At 36.4% G+C, this 14,289-nt stretch overlaps 1 protein-coding gene across 3 annotated transcripts in view; it reads left to right on the top strand.

Moving 5' to 3' along the window:
- The window catches only part of LOC124795501 (patj homolog), a 489,093-nt gene that overhangs the window by 20,681 nt on the left and 454,123 nt on the right, over positions 1-14,289 (top strand). For 2 of the 3 annotated variants that reach the window (XM_047259561.1, XM_047259560.1), the window contains exons 3-5: positions 2,465-2,692; positions 12,494-12,619; positions 13,676-13,791. In XM_047259561.1, coding sequence (XP_047115517.1) covers positions 2,465-2,692; positions 12,494-12,619; positions 13,676-13,791 — 470 coding nt within the window. The remainder of the gene's footprint in view (positions 1-2,464; positions 2,693-12,493; positions 12,620-13,675; positions 13,792-14,289) is intronic. The other variant, XM_047259562.1, reaches the window with a different exon arrangement.

The following is a 14,289-nucleotide window of genomic DNA, read 5'->3' on the forward strand; positions in this document are numbered from 1 at the left end:
CCTTCAAGTAATTTTCCTGGTACAGTTGCTGAACTGTTTTCCCCAGTCAATATCATATGCAGAAATGCATTTCTGTAATAAAATTTGGAGCTTTCAATTATGCCCTAATCCATATTTGGAGAACTTAAGTAATGTTTGGAGGCAAAAAAAACTTTAAACTATCCATTTTCTACTTCAAATAAAATGTTTGAAGAATGACTTGGAACATTATCAATCAACAGCAAAACATTTCCAAATTTCCAGTTGCAACCTGAAACTTTATGACTTTAGGGATAAATACAGTGTAATTCTATTATTTAATAATATTTGTTTCCATCCATAAATGCTTTTGCTTGTTGTAGGTGACTGGCAGTCTTTGTTTCTTAAAGTGCCATAGTTTTGTAGACTTCCATAAGATTTGCAAAGATAACCTGTGTTTCACACACATTTCTGTATGCCATTGCAGTGATGTATGATTTGCTTGCCTTTAAATGAGGCATCGGAGTATAGTATTAGAAACTAGGCCTATTGTTAGCATTTTTTCCAGTATAAACCAGTTTCACAAGCATTATAGATTTATTTTTTAGTGCTCCTTATCGATCAATTTGTAAATATATGCTTCGAAATATGCCATGGAACTTCAATATCAGATCACAGTTTCTTCTAATATTTATGTCTTTATTTCTTAATTCCATGCTTGATTTGATATATTTAAGCCAAGTGTTAGCGACTTTAAAATCGGGGTTACTGTCTTGTTTCTTATTCATTTCAACAGATTTTTCATAAATTAAATGTCCATCTATTACTTGTTCTTGCCGCATTCTTGCTTCAACCATGTGTAAACTGCAGTGTCTAAATCCTGTTTTTCTGCCACTTCCATTGTTGTTCTGTGCAGGCTTTTTGTCAAGTGCACTTGAAAATTTTGCAATGGAATCGTTGTTCTTTTTAATCACAAATGTTGTGCTTCCAACTCCATATCCTTGAGTCAAGCTTGATCTTCTAGCACAGTTTTCACCTCGTTATCAGAAACACTAAGAACAATGTGTGTGTGTTTAGTCAAGATTGTGACTGGCACAACAAGAGCACAATCTGTCATCAACAGAGGTTCAGACATCAGTACAGAACAAAAAAAAAAAAAAATGATGTTCCAGACCAGGACTCAAATGTGGGGCCTTTGCCTTTCACAGTCAAGTATTCTAGCAGCTAACCTGACTAAATACGATTCACAACCTATCCTCACAGCTTTACTTCACCAGTACCTCATCTAGAAATGACAATGATGGTTTGCAAGGAAGGGAAAACTGCCAAGGTGGTCAGCCGAGCACCAGCAGAACTTTTATTTGATGTGCACACAATTTTAAACTTGGCAACTGGGATGTTTTTGGTTAACTAATGTTTCCATTTATCAGTATTCAAATAGCTGATGCTGTACTATAGTGGTATAATGCAAAGAGGCCTCCTTTGTTTCAGACATAACACATTCTTTTAAAATTCTAGTTTTATCAGATACATTTTAAACTATCTTTAAAAAAAAAAAAAAAAAAGAGGGAAAGCAATTTTTTCTCAAAATACTCTGTTTCCTGTTAATTTAATAGATTACATTTATCAGCTAACAGTTTTTTCCACCGTATGTGACGGATTCCATAGTTCCATGCCTAGATTTAAAACACATAAGCCAGCTTCTACTTACTTTAAAATTAGCATTACTCTCTTGCTCCAGTGACTGGCTGTATTTGTACTAATGTTTGTTGTCACTAACCATTGATATTGATTGAATTTGCTTTACCCAAATCTTTGTTAGGTGTAAATTGTTTGACTGTAACTCCTTTTGGTGTGTTTTTGATTTTGACCTTTTTGTTGAATGCAACTGAAATCTACTTCATCAAATTGGCATCATGTATTGATCAAACTGAGAAATATTTTTGCTTTATGAACACTCTAGCTGCATTTTTAAGAACCTATTTATCTTCCTTTTTAAACAATGAATGTGTGAACAACTGAATGGTCTTGGATATCATTTCCAAATGATGCAGTTATATTCAGGGAGCTCATATTGTTTGAAAGTTATAATCAGATGGAGAAAACCATGTAAACAGTCAGTGCTTTATGCAAAGAAGTTCATTATGTGAAAAGATCTAATATTGTTTGGCTACACCATAACCAATCACTCACTGAAATTGGTTGCAACTGTCAGGTATTTAGATAGCAATGTTTGCCTTCTCGTTTACTGAAATACCTATGTTGTGGTTACTATGAAGACTGAATTGATCCCGCATTCATAATAATTTGTAGAAGACTGTTTACACATGAACATTTGAAATGTTAATGGCTCTCTCTCTCAGCTTGAGTTTTTAAGATTGTGTTTGCAGGTAAGTTTATGATTTTTCTATGCAGGGTTAATCATTGTTTTTGATATAGTTATTTTTAGATTACATATATGTGTTATGTTCATTTATATATTCAGGCAATACTTGTTATGTTGCAGGACTCACTGGGAGAATTAAACCAGCAATTAATACAACACCCTTCAATACTCCCTGTAGACTTTGACATTACACCATGTGGCAAGCTTTTATTAAATGTTCCACCTCCTGTCAGCTTGTATGATGTTTCATTTGATCCAGATTATGCTAACAGTCAAGAGTTTGATGATCAAAGAGTTCCAGTTGCAAAACTTCCTCACAGTTCATCTGGTGAATCATCATCTCCTCAGGTAAATGTAAATGAGATTGCATTTTGTTGATTTTATATAACTGCCTCTCTTTCTTTTTTTTTTTTAAAAAAAAGGGTAAACTGCTGCAGTAAGTTATTATGTAAGAACGTTGGCTGAGAGAAAAAAAAAAAATGCACTTAGGAGATGAACTTAAAAGGGGACAGAGAGAGAAAGGGAACAGGTGGAGGGATGTCTTAGTGGAGTGTATAATGACTGCCATAATTTGATTACTAATCAGTAACTGTATAAAAAAAGGCAGTGTTGCCCATTTATCTCATATTCATATGGCTCTAACTCTATGTACCATTCCTTGGTTTGAAAGATTCACACCAATCACATAAAATTATGAAGCTGAAAATCAGGATTCTTCACATGGGGGGCTGCTAAACGTGGATTTATCTAGATTAAAGATTTGAAAAGTTATTGGTCTGCTTGTATGCTTCAACAGGGAACACGTGAAATGTACATAGTTATTCTGGGGATGCATGTTTGTCAAATGAACAGACAGAAAGATGCAGTAGAATAGTCATTGTTATATATGATTTTCATCAATATTCCATTTTAAAAAATCACAAAAATTTCAAATTAAACATATTAAAATTTGAAATGGTTAATTTTTCCACTGAAATCAACACAAGTACCACTGCACAACAAACAGAAAACTGTGACTAAGAAAAATAACATTAAAACAGAAATTATAAATAACAGTGAGAACAATATCACAGAAATGAAGGTCCTGGTGCATTGTTTTGATTGTGCTATGTACCTTTAATTCTTTTTGTAGCATTCTTTCACTGCTTCTGCCTTTTGTATTTGCTTTCTCTCCTTCATTAAACTGATTATTTTGTGATATTAACCCACACTCAGAAATATGGTAATGGAGAGAAACCTATTTATTATAGTTCAGTTGGGAATAAACTGTGGCTTCCAATTTTGATGTTGGATCCTATTTATTATTTGTGTCCGTATTAGTTGTTGCTTGTATTGGTTATTCATATAATTTTAAGGGTAATATTTTTATTGAAAGTACTGTAGACCTAATTGAAAGTTTTGACTTGAATAACACCATTACATTCCAGTTATTAAATGTTTGAAAAGAGGAGCTCCAAATGACTGGTGGTACCTGCACTGATCTTTGCTGCCACTAAACATGGACACTGGCTGAAATTGCTTTACCAAATCTTTGTTCAATGGAAACTATTTTGTCACAATTCCTTTTGGTGTGTTTGCTGTTTTGACTGTATCACTGGGTGTAATTGAAATTTACTTTATCAAATTGTTGTCATGTACTGATCAACTGGAGAGATGTTTTGTTAATCATCTTTGTTCCTAAACTCACTGGCCATGTTGTCAAGAACCTATTTATCTTTCTGTATTTGTAGCCAAAAAATGTCCGTATGAGCCAGCTAACCAATGCATCATAGATTGGTTGTTTTCTAAATTATGGCATGGAGTTAGTCACACAACTTTTCATTCAGCGCTTACATGATTTTTTGTTTGACTTTAATGACGCTGAAATTTTTGGAAGTCGCTATTAATGATTCGCTGTAAAGGAATTAAATTTGTAGCATTTGTTAAATAAAAAACTAATCTGCATTTGAACAGCACCATTACTCAAGTGCCGTCACTAAGGACTGTAAAAACATTACACAGCTGCTTTCATTTTCATGGGCTTCAGTACCCCTAGGTGTTTACATTTTCTTCTCCTGTACATTCTAAAACCTGTTTAACAGTATGTTGATACCAACCAGTACCATTTATATTTTTCAATATCTATTGACTGATATTCCTCAAGAAACAGTTGTTTGTAGGCTTCCATGTATGTCTCAGTTATTCTAATTTTATTACTGTGGTAATAAGTGCCAGAGAAAACACAGGTCCTAATGATTTCACAATTTTAAGTTGTCAGACCATATGCAATTATGTGTTGTGACTCAAAGCCAGATGTTTGTTACTTCACAGTTAATATTTACAGATCCATCATAGGCTTTTTTGTTCTACTGTATGGCCACTGGAAGAAAAACTGTGTAAAAAATGGTTTCACTGTTCTCCACAGCACCTTTTGTCTTATACGGGAACAGTCCTGCAGGTGGAACATTAAGTGAAATACAAGCAACATTTTTGTTGATGACGGAGGCATTTCCACAGGCATGATTTACGTGCATTGGTAACTTTATGATTGATATAGACACACTGGGAACCTAGCTTGATGTAGCTGATAATGAACACATTAGAAGTCCTTCCTCTGTCTCATTTACATCCCCTTATCTCTCACACTGTGCGTACTATCCTTGTTTTATGCTCTTTTTAAATAATGTGTACATTGACAAGATAGTTCATGGGTAAACAGCTGGATGTCAGTGTCCAGTGGGCCAATATTTTGGCAAGTGATCTCATTGCCATCTGACCTGCCATTTTATCTCCATTTGCATCCAGCAACTCTTTCCCACTACTCCGCCAACACATAGCTCTGTCATAGGTTCGCACTCAGGTACGCTTGCTGACAGCACCTCTGCTGTTCCTGTGCCTACCTCTGAAGTCAGTTCATTGTGGGATATCTATTTCGAAGAATGAACTGACTTTGGGGGCAGGTTTTGTTGGCACACATACTTGGACACAAACCTAGGACAGAGCAGTGTGTCGGCAGGAGGAGTGGGGATGGAGATGCTGGGTGTGGGCTGTGGATGGAACAGCAGATTGGAGGGAGGGAGGGGGGCGGGGGAAGAGATGAAAGTGCTGTGCTGGCCTCCAAGCACTCAGTTCATCAGCGCACCAGATGATGCCATCATGGTCACTTGCCAAAATATGCCTGTTGGATACTGTCATCCAGCTGTTCGTCTGTGAACTATTTCATCATGAAGTACACTGGGTGAAGCTGAACAATTAAAATAATGTATGCGTTGTTATGAGTTTCAAGAGTTCAGTGAAATATTACAATATGCAGTGCAGTGGATAACAGGATCAATCTTCTGGAAAACAAGAAAGGCATTAGAAATGTTCTTAGGTAATGAAATTTGATCTTTGCGAAAAAGATTTCCCTTTTTTCAGTTTTCTTGGTTTTCTGTGGTTGTTTGGATTCTGGGACAGGTTCTTTGCCTCAGTGTCAGACTTCCTGGCCACTCACATTCTAACTCCTATTTCAAAATTATCACTCTTTTTTTTTTGTAAGAAATATGTTATTACAAAGCCTTGAGCTTCAACAGTTAGTGCATCCTATAATTGTTTCTTGACCTTGCACAGCAACTGTTGCCTAGTGTAATTGTTCTGGAAGTTGCTTACTGATTTTACATCATCATTGCCAGTGAGGAGAATGTAGAAGATGTCCAACTCAAATTAAAATGTATTTTTAGGCCATGTTCTAGAAAAGTATGTGATGTGGAAGATAGGAATGAGGAGGAGTCACCATGGTTCAGTAACACTGTTAGAAATTCACTACAAAAGAATGGCAGATTCAAATCAAACTGAATCCCTGCTGAGAAACAAATACATAACAAAGTCAAAGAAAACATACAGAATGTTCTGTGAGAAATATTCAGTGAATTCAGAATCAAACTCTTACTTGCCATGTTATCAAAAAACCCTAAAAAGTTTTTGTCTTACACCAAATCAATCAATTTAGAAAACTTATCTGTCCAGTTGCTCATCGATCATGGTGAGACCAACAGATGATAAAATGATGGCTGAAATACTTCCTCTAAACATAAAAGTTTTCTGGGTATGATACCGCGTCATAATGCAATTAAAAAAAAAATAAAAAACCACTACTGCTGCTGGAGAAAAACTAACGTTTCGACCACGGTTGCAGTGGCCTTCTTCTGGGTCTAATGGTGCATTCTAGCTACGCAGTGTCCTTTATATTTTGTTGTTACTGTTCACTGCGCATGCCATTACGTCAGAATTTTAAAAAGGTAAGTAGTTTCATTGGTCACTTAAGGAAGAAGGAGAGGGAGCTTTATTTTAATAGGTTATTGCGGTGGAGGGAGAACGTGACCTCTGTTGTCTATGGCTCTTGTGTTGTGTACCATGATTGGTGGTCACTGTCGAATGAGAAGTTGGCTGCTGTTTACCAACTGCTGGATGTCGGCTGCGTGGCAGCAGTTACTTGCCGGTAGTGCTCGTGCCTCGTGTTGACAGTGTGGTCTGTTGGGCTCTGATTGCTGGCAGCCAAAATAGGGCAAGCCTGAGCCCATCCTCCCTGTTCATGTTATTGGGGTGTTTAAGTATTTCAGTGGCCTCTCTGATTTAGCGTTTTGTCATAATTGGAAAAATTCGGAGTAGGTATTAAAATCCGTGGAGAAGAAATAAAAACTTTGAGATTCGCCGATAACATTGTAATTCTGTCAGAGACAGCAAAGGACTTGGAAGAGCAGTTGAATGGAATGGACAGTGTCTGGAAAGGATGTAAGATGAACATCAACAAAAGCAAAACGAGGATAATGTAATGTAGTCGAATTGAGTCGGGTGATGCTGAGGGAATTAGATGAGGAAATGAGACACTTAAAGTAGTAAAGGTATTTTGATATTTGGGGAGCAAAATAACTGATGATGGTCGAAGTAGCCAGGATATAAAATGTAGACTGGCAATGGCAAGGAAAGTGTTTCTGAAGAAGAGAAATTTTTTAACATCGAGTATAGATTTAGGTGTCAGGAAGTCGTTACTGAAAGTATTTCTATGGAGTGTAGCCATGTATGGAAGTGAAACATGGACGATAAATAGTTTGGACAAGAAAAGAATAGAAAAAGAGAGTAGAAGTTTTCGAAATGTGGTGCTACAGAAGAATGGTGAAGATTAGATGGTTAGATCACATAATTAATGAGGAGGTATTGAATAGAATTGGGGAGAAGAGGAGTTTGTGGCACAACTTGACAAGAAGAAGGGACCAGTTGGTAGGACATGTTACATATTCTGAGGCATCAAGGGATCACAAATTTAGCATTGGAGGGCAGTGTGGACGGTAAAAATCGTAGACGGAGACCAAGAGATGAAGGCACTAAGCAGATTCAGAAGGATGTAGATTGAAGTAAGTACTGGGAGATGAAGAAGCTTGCACAGGATAGAGTAGCATGGAGAGCTGCATCAAACCAGTCTCAGGACTGAAGACAACAACAACAACAACAACAACAACAACAACAACATAATTGGCTGCTTGGCTAACACACAGGCTTCGCTGAATTTTATTTCTTTTTCAGTCTTGCTGATGTTCTGCCACTGTGGATTTGTTGTCTTGCCCTAGACGAATATAGCACTCGTGTTCCCCAATGCGCGTCGCTATTGGCCTACCAGTCTCGCCGATGCATGCCTCTCCACATTTGAATTCCACCTCGTAAACGCCTAGAGTGTGTAATGCATCCATCTTGTTCTTAGTGGAGCCTAGCACGTCCTGGATCCTATGACCACTATAGAAGAGAGGCTGCACCCCAACGCGGTGAAGGTGTTTGCCTATTCACGCACGGATTTTTTGTTTCTCCAGCAGCAGTAGTTTTTTTTTTTTTACATTATGATGTGGTATCATACACCGAAAACTTTTATATCGACTGACTCTGGCTGTGGAAGCCTACACAGTTATATACTTCCTCTGAAGTTGCCTCACCAAAGACAGCAACACAGTTCCAACTTCCAACTGTCGAACAGATACCAGAATGACAGTTTTGGAAGTAAGTAAGTGTGGAATCAAAAATTTGAACAAGTTGCTCCATAGAGGAAAGACTACTGGACCTATTAGCTTCTGTATTGAATATACAGAAGGACTGATCTCACTGTTAGCAACAGTTTATTGTAGGTTGCTGGAACAACTTGTGATGAAACAAGCTGGGATCTTTTTACTTCCTATCTTGTTTTGCCATCTGCCTCCCTAAATTCATTTTTTCAGTTTTTGACTAATTTACCATTAACATATATGAGTATAACCTGCATTTTCATAGAAGAAAAAGTATGGCCCTCAGTCTTAAAGAATATAGCACCAGAACTAATTTTGTGCTTATTTTTGTGTGTGTTATCAATTTTATAATTTATTTTGACTATTCATAGTTATTATCTTTTGTTATATGGTGAAATCAGTGATTGTTCTGTGACGTAGATTCTATTGTTGACTTATAAACAAATATAAATTCTGTACTAATTATAAACATTTAGAAGATGAACCACTGGCATTCTTTAAGTATTTGTTTGGCTCCATTCGAAAACATGTTAGCAAAGCCAGCCCTTAATTAATTCCAAAATAATTACCAAGTTTGTCAAAAGTATTGCTTGTATAACTATATCTGTTAATTTCATCATTTAAACAAATAATTTGGTGTAACCTTTGTGCTAGGAGAAACTGTTAAAAAGAACAGATTTTTCTATATATTCAAGTAATTGAATGAGTTATCTTTTAATTTTAATTTCAGTAAGCTAAACATCAGACAGTGTATAGTTTCAGTGCCTATTATTGTGAGGATATATATATAGGCCCAAATTTTGGTCCCGAGACAGTCAGTCCATGACCAATTTTCAGACGAGGAACATTTATTGGTTAGATCAACAACAATGCATCAACTTAACCATGAAATAAGTGTGTTAAAATAACGACAGTGCCTGTTCAATAGTGTCACACGTACCGTATTATTCTGTAAGAACTGTGTGGTTATGTTTTTACTGCTCGTAGATATTCAACGGTTAACTATTGTCACAGTATGCTGACGTTTGCCTGCAAACTATTAATGAGGCTTATCAAAAGTTAACCAATGGTGAACTGGTCCTGTTAACTGTGTGATATTTGGGGGCTGTGACCAGTGAAAGCAAAGAACTGGAAAAGCAACTGTCGACTACATCATTTACAGTAGTCAGTGTTGAACTCCCACCCCCCATTTTTCAGCCAGTATGAAAATGCAGTACGTCGACACCGAGGACTATCAACGAAGAAATAAAGCAGGCAAATGTCACAAACTAAGTGTATTATATGACTGCAGAAAGGACAATCATTACAGTTTATAAGAAGAAGCACAGTACAAGTGCACAAATCAGCAAACATACATTGTTAATGTCAGTATGTTGTAGAATTATAGAGCATATGTTGTGCTGTCGTGACTTTTGTTGGATGCCAAACATCCCACCTGTAGGAGTTAACATGGTTTCTGCAAGCACTGCCCATATGAAACCCAATTTTCTTTGTTCATTCACAAGATGCAGAAGGCATTAGATAATGGAGTTCATGTTGAAGTCACATTTCTGGGCTTCTTGAAAGTCTTTGATTGAATTCCACTTCATCACCTAGTGGCATTCAATAAGTAACATAACAATTTCTTTTTCTGAAAGTGGATCAGTTTTATTCAGAATTCCAATACACCTTATTACTCCCCACTCTTTTGGCTACAAAACCCTATTTTTTAACATAATCTCCTTTCAGTGTGACAGTCCTACACTCCGTACTGGGAAGGCCCATATGCCTGCATTCTAGCAAGCACTCTACTGGTTGATGTCGGAGGCAACATCTTGGTGCATCAATAACCTTCCCATTGTCTGTCACAGTGAGCCTTGTAATATGCAAGTAATTTTGCACTGATGGTCCTTTGTTGCTCTTTATGGTTTTCTGTTAGGAATCCAGTGGGCATATACCTTTGAGTATCCCAACTGGTGGGCAAGTGTGTCAACACTATCACTGGAGACATCCAGGTGAGCAGCATCATGTTTGGTTGTGATCTGTTGATCACCTTGAATGAGAGTGTCCAGATGTTTTGACACTGTAGGAGTTACAGCTGCATGCAGCTGACTGGCGCATGGGAGATTGGACAGGTTTGCACAACCTTGTTGTGGTGATGACAGATGCCTTGCATAGTGGCTCACTGTGCTTTTGTTTTCTGCCAGGCCTCTGTAGACATTGTGCAAGCAATGCTCTGGTTTTGTGCCAAAAGAAATTCAATTACATCTCTCTGCCTGGAAAGCACCTTCGTTATGGATGCCATTTTGAAGGCTGTGTGTAGTGCCGACACCTGTTGGAACTTGATGAAACTGTAGAGGCATAAGTGAGAATATTTCACACTGTCTCACAAGTTCTGCATTTTTTGTACCAGAGTTGGCCCAGGAAAAAAAATGTTTTGCATTACTTATTGAATGCCTCCCATATACCTGACAAGATTTGCAGTCAGGTTATAGACAATCTAGCAAATGGAAGTGAGTATATTGTTCTTAACATAACCATTGTCTGAAGCAAAAGTAGCTTCTGACCTGACTCATGGTAGTCTACTGTTTGATACATATAAACGACTTGTCAGAAAAAGTCTAGCTCTATGAAGCTGAAGCTGTTCCAAGCATACGGCTGTGGTTTCAGAAGTGGCATTGTTAGTAAACTCTTATGAAATATGGAGAGATTTGAAGATAAACAGCACCTTGTACAAAGATTAACTGTAGATAAATGTGATATGTAGTGTATAAAAAGACAAAAAAACTGTTACTGGAATAAGTATCTGCTGTTGTGTAATTTGAGATGAACTGACATAAATGTAGCCATACTGAAGGCAGATTCAGACACCTTTTTTTAATTGGAACCATCATATGAAAATGTAATTCATTTATGAAAGACCTGAATAAGGCACCGGTATAGATGTAGGCTTTATGCCCCTCAAATAACAATAAATGAAACCTCCACAGAAATGGTATATGTCAAATGCAATGGTTGTAACGTCTTCACACTTCTGTGAATTCAAGAAGAAAGAGTAAAAGAAGAGAAATGTATGAGTGTCACAGGAACGGTAAGGCATCCAAAACACTGATACAAAGGTGCAGCTGCAAGACAAATGCAAATTAGGAAGCTGGTAGCATATGCGATTAATGTGTGATGTTTGAGATAATGCATCTACTTAATCAGGAAATAGGAGTGACACATTAGAACTGCAGAGAATTGAGAAAGTGATGTTACAGAGAGAGAAAGGAAAAAAATAGTTAAATAATCATTTCTGTTGGAACATACACAGTGAAATAAGTAATTCTGAATATGGAAAATGCAAGAATAAGCTAAACTGTACTTCAATATCCATAATTACATGGAACACCGCATTACAGTATGTCGTTAAGGTAATGCCACAGAATATACAAAGCACAGTCATAGAGGTCTATTACAGTCCTTGTAGTACACTTTACCGCACACACATTCACATATGAAATATACTGTTCATGTATCCAAAACAATGTTATTGAGAACTATTTTGTAGTTCCCAAGGTGGTCTTCTGTACTGGTCAGTGTGTATTGAGTTTCAGGGCCATTGGAGATTAATGGAACACTTTTATTCGTTTGATGATGAGCACCCTTATATGTTGAGTATATTTAATCTCAATACACTTTTAGAAACTGAAATTTGTCCGGTGTTAAAACAAAATGTTGTTAAATTACATTTTCATCAAGTTCAGTTTTGCTTTAAATATTTGTATGTGAAATAATACTGGACATAAAAGGAGATTCATACAACCTAACAATAATTGAAAATTTTAATACTTAGTAATTTTGTTTTTCCTCATAGCAAGTTCACCAACATTAATAAATTGTTTTGATAATTGTGACATTGTTATGTTTTTGGAGACAGTAGGTATGGTTGTATCAGCAGGTGCAATCCGGTCATGTGCAACACACATTTATGCTCTGTTTTGACAATTTGGGGAAACACAGATTGTGTCCTAGTTGTACAATACTTTTGAACATTTATTTTCAGCAGGGTCTAAGCTTGTACTACAGATACATAATTAGAATATATTACTGTGACTACATAAAGTTTTATGACATAGCTGGAAAGTGCAGTTTGTGGCAAATTGATATGGTTGCATTTTATCAGATTGCTAGTCCATCCTTGGCCCCTGAGGACGTCGCCCTGCCCCCTATAACCACTCCAACATATGCAATAGAGTTCCAGAAAGCCATACAGGAATCCTCTCAAGGCAGGGAGGTACTGACAGTGCAGGTAGGCAAAGACCAATGATTTGGTTGGCTTTTGGTGAAAATATAAATTGGCTATGGGTTATCCACTCTTTCCTGTAAAATGTGTGATGGTTATTTCAGTAGCGTGGATGGTATTCAACATCTTATTTCTTTCACTGCATAAACTGTTCACTCCCCCACAGTATTTTGTAAATATTCCTGACCTGTCACTACGTGTGTGTTGTGTTACCTGCATTCCACTAATTGTTTTATGCAGATGTTTTCCTGTAGTTTTTTGTGATACATGTTGTTTTAGGGTATTTGGTGAAGGTTTGATCATATTTACTGTTATGTACATTTTAGTTTTGTGCTTTTCTTTTTTCCACCTTTTGAGGAAAAGAAAAAAATGGCACTTATTCTCACCTTCCTACAAGAGAACCAGTTTCACCCTTATCCTGCCATTTTGTAAAATATTAAAGTGATTGTATATCTTCATAATTCTATCCTTTTGATGTGGCAGTTTTATTTTTGATTTGCTTGTATTTTTAAAGGGAAAAGAAAACAAAAATATATAGTGCATGAACCTTCACTTTAAATATTTGAAAACTGCTGGATTTGATAAAATATCAGCAATATGGCACATTTTCCTTCACTTTTATTTAGTTGTCACAAAAGGGATAAAACCCTCATTTCAGTACTTTAGTTCATGTTATGTATGACACTTCAGAATTAATATTATTTGTTTCCCTTGTCTCAATAATCTGTTAGCATTACGTATTGTGCTTTTTATGTTCCAGCATTTTGCCTTTATTATTACACGTAACATTTTCATAAGAATGAGTGTCCAAAATGTGTGAATTGGGGATATTTTTTCTGTTCTATTTGTGCCTAGAGAGAGGCAAGAAAAAATATTAACTGTGAGTGTACAGTGGGGAACATTATGTCTTATTTTATTGAAAATCAAGAAATGAGTTTTTTTTATCTACCAGTGCTGATTTGTTGCCTATAGAATTCAGTTTATAAGCTCACATTGTACTTTACCTTAATTATGTAGAATTCATGGAATAATATCAAATTATGAATTTTTGTCACCTTGCAGCTGTATAAACCAGAAGGGAGCAGTCTTGGATTCAGTGTTGTTGGTCTCCGAAGTGAGGAGAAAGGTGAACTTGGAATCTTTGTGCAGGAAATACAACCAACAGGCATTGCAGGCCGGTAAGTATACAAAAAGCTCATTTTTTCCTTTGGTTTGGTTCATTGTGGGATGACTAGTAATCTTTGACCCCCTGACACAGAAACTGACAATGGTGATGTGAGTATTGAAATATTCTGCTCAGAAGTAGTTTCAACACAATTCCTCCTAGTTATAATTGCATAGTATAAAAATGATGGGCATAGTGGTAAGTGTACTCCTTTTTATTTTAGACATAATTAAAGAACTTGGTTGTTAGGAATCATATTAGCTGATTGTTTGTAAGATAAAAAAAGAAGTATGTAATGTGTTAATTACTTTTCTCCATGTACTAAACATTATATTTCCCCAAATCAGTGTCATGTGACTGCTGGATTAAAAAGCAACAGAAGTTAATAAATGGAAAATAGATCAGTGTCCCGATGGGTTACTAGGACCTGTTAGATTTTACAATGTAGATTTAAAAGAACTTGTAAGTCACCCTATCAAGAGGGTGTATTACGTAATTGGGAAAATACATT

The sequence above is a fragment of the Schistocerca piceifrons genome, chromosome 4 (genome assembly GCF_021461385.2).
Source record: "Schistocerca piceifrons isolate TAMUIC-IGC-003096 chromosome 4, iqSchPice1.1, whole genome shotgun sequence".
NCBI lineage: Eukaryota > Metazoa > Arthropoda > Insecta > Orthoptera > Acrididae > Schistocerca > Schistocerca piceifrons.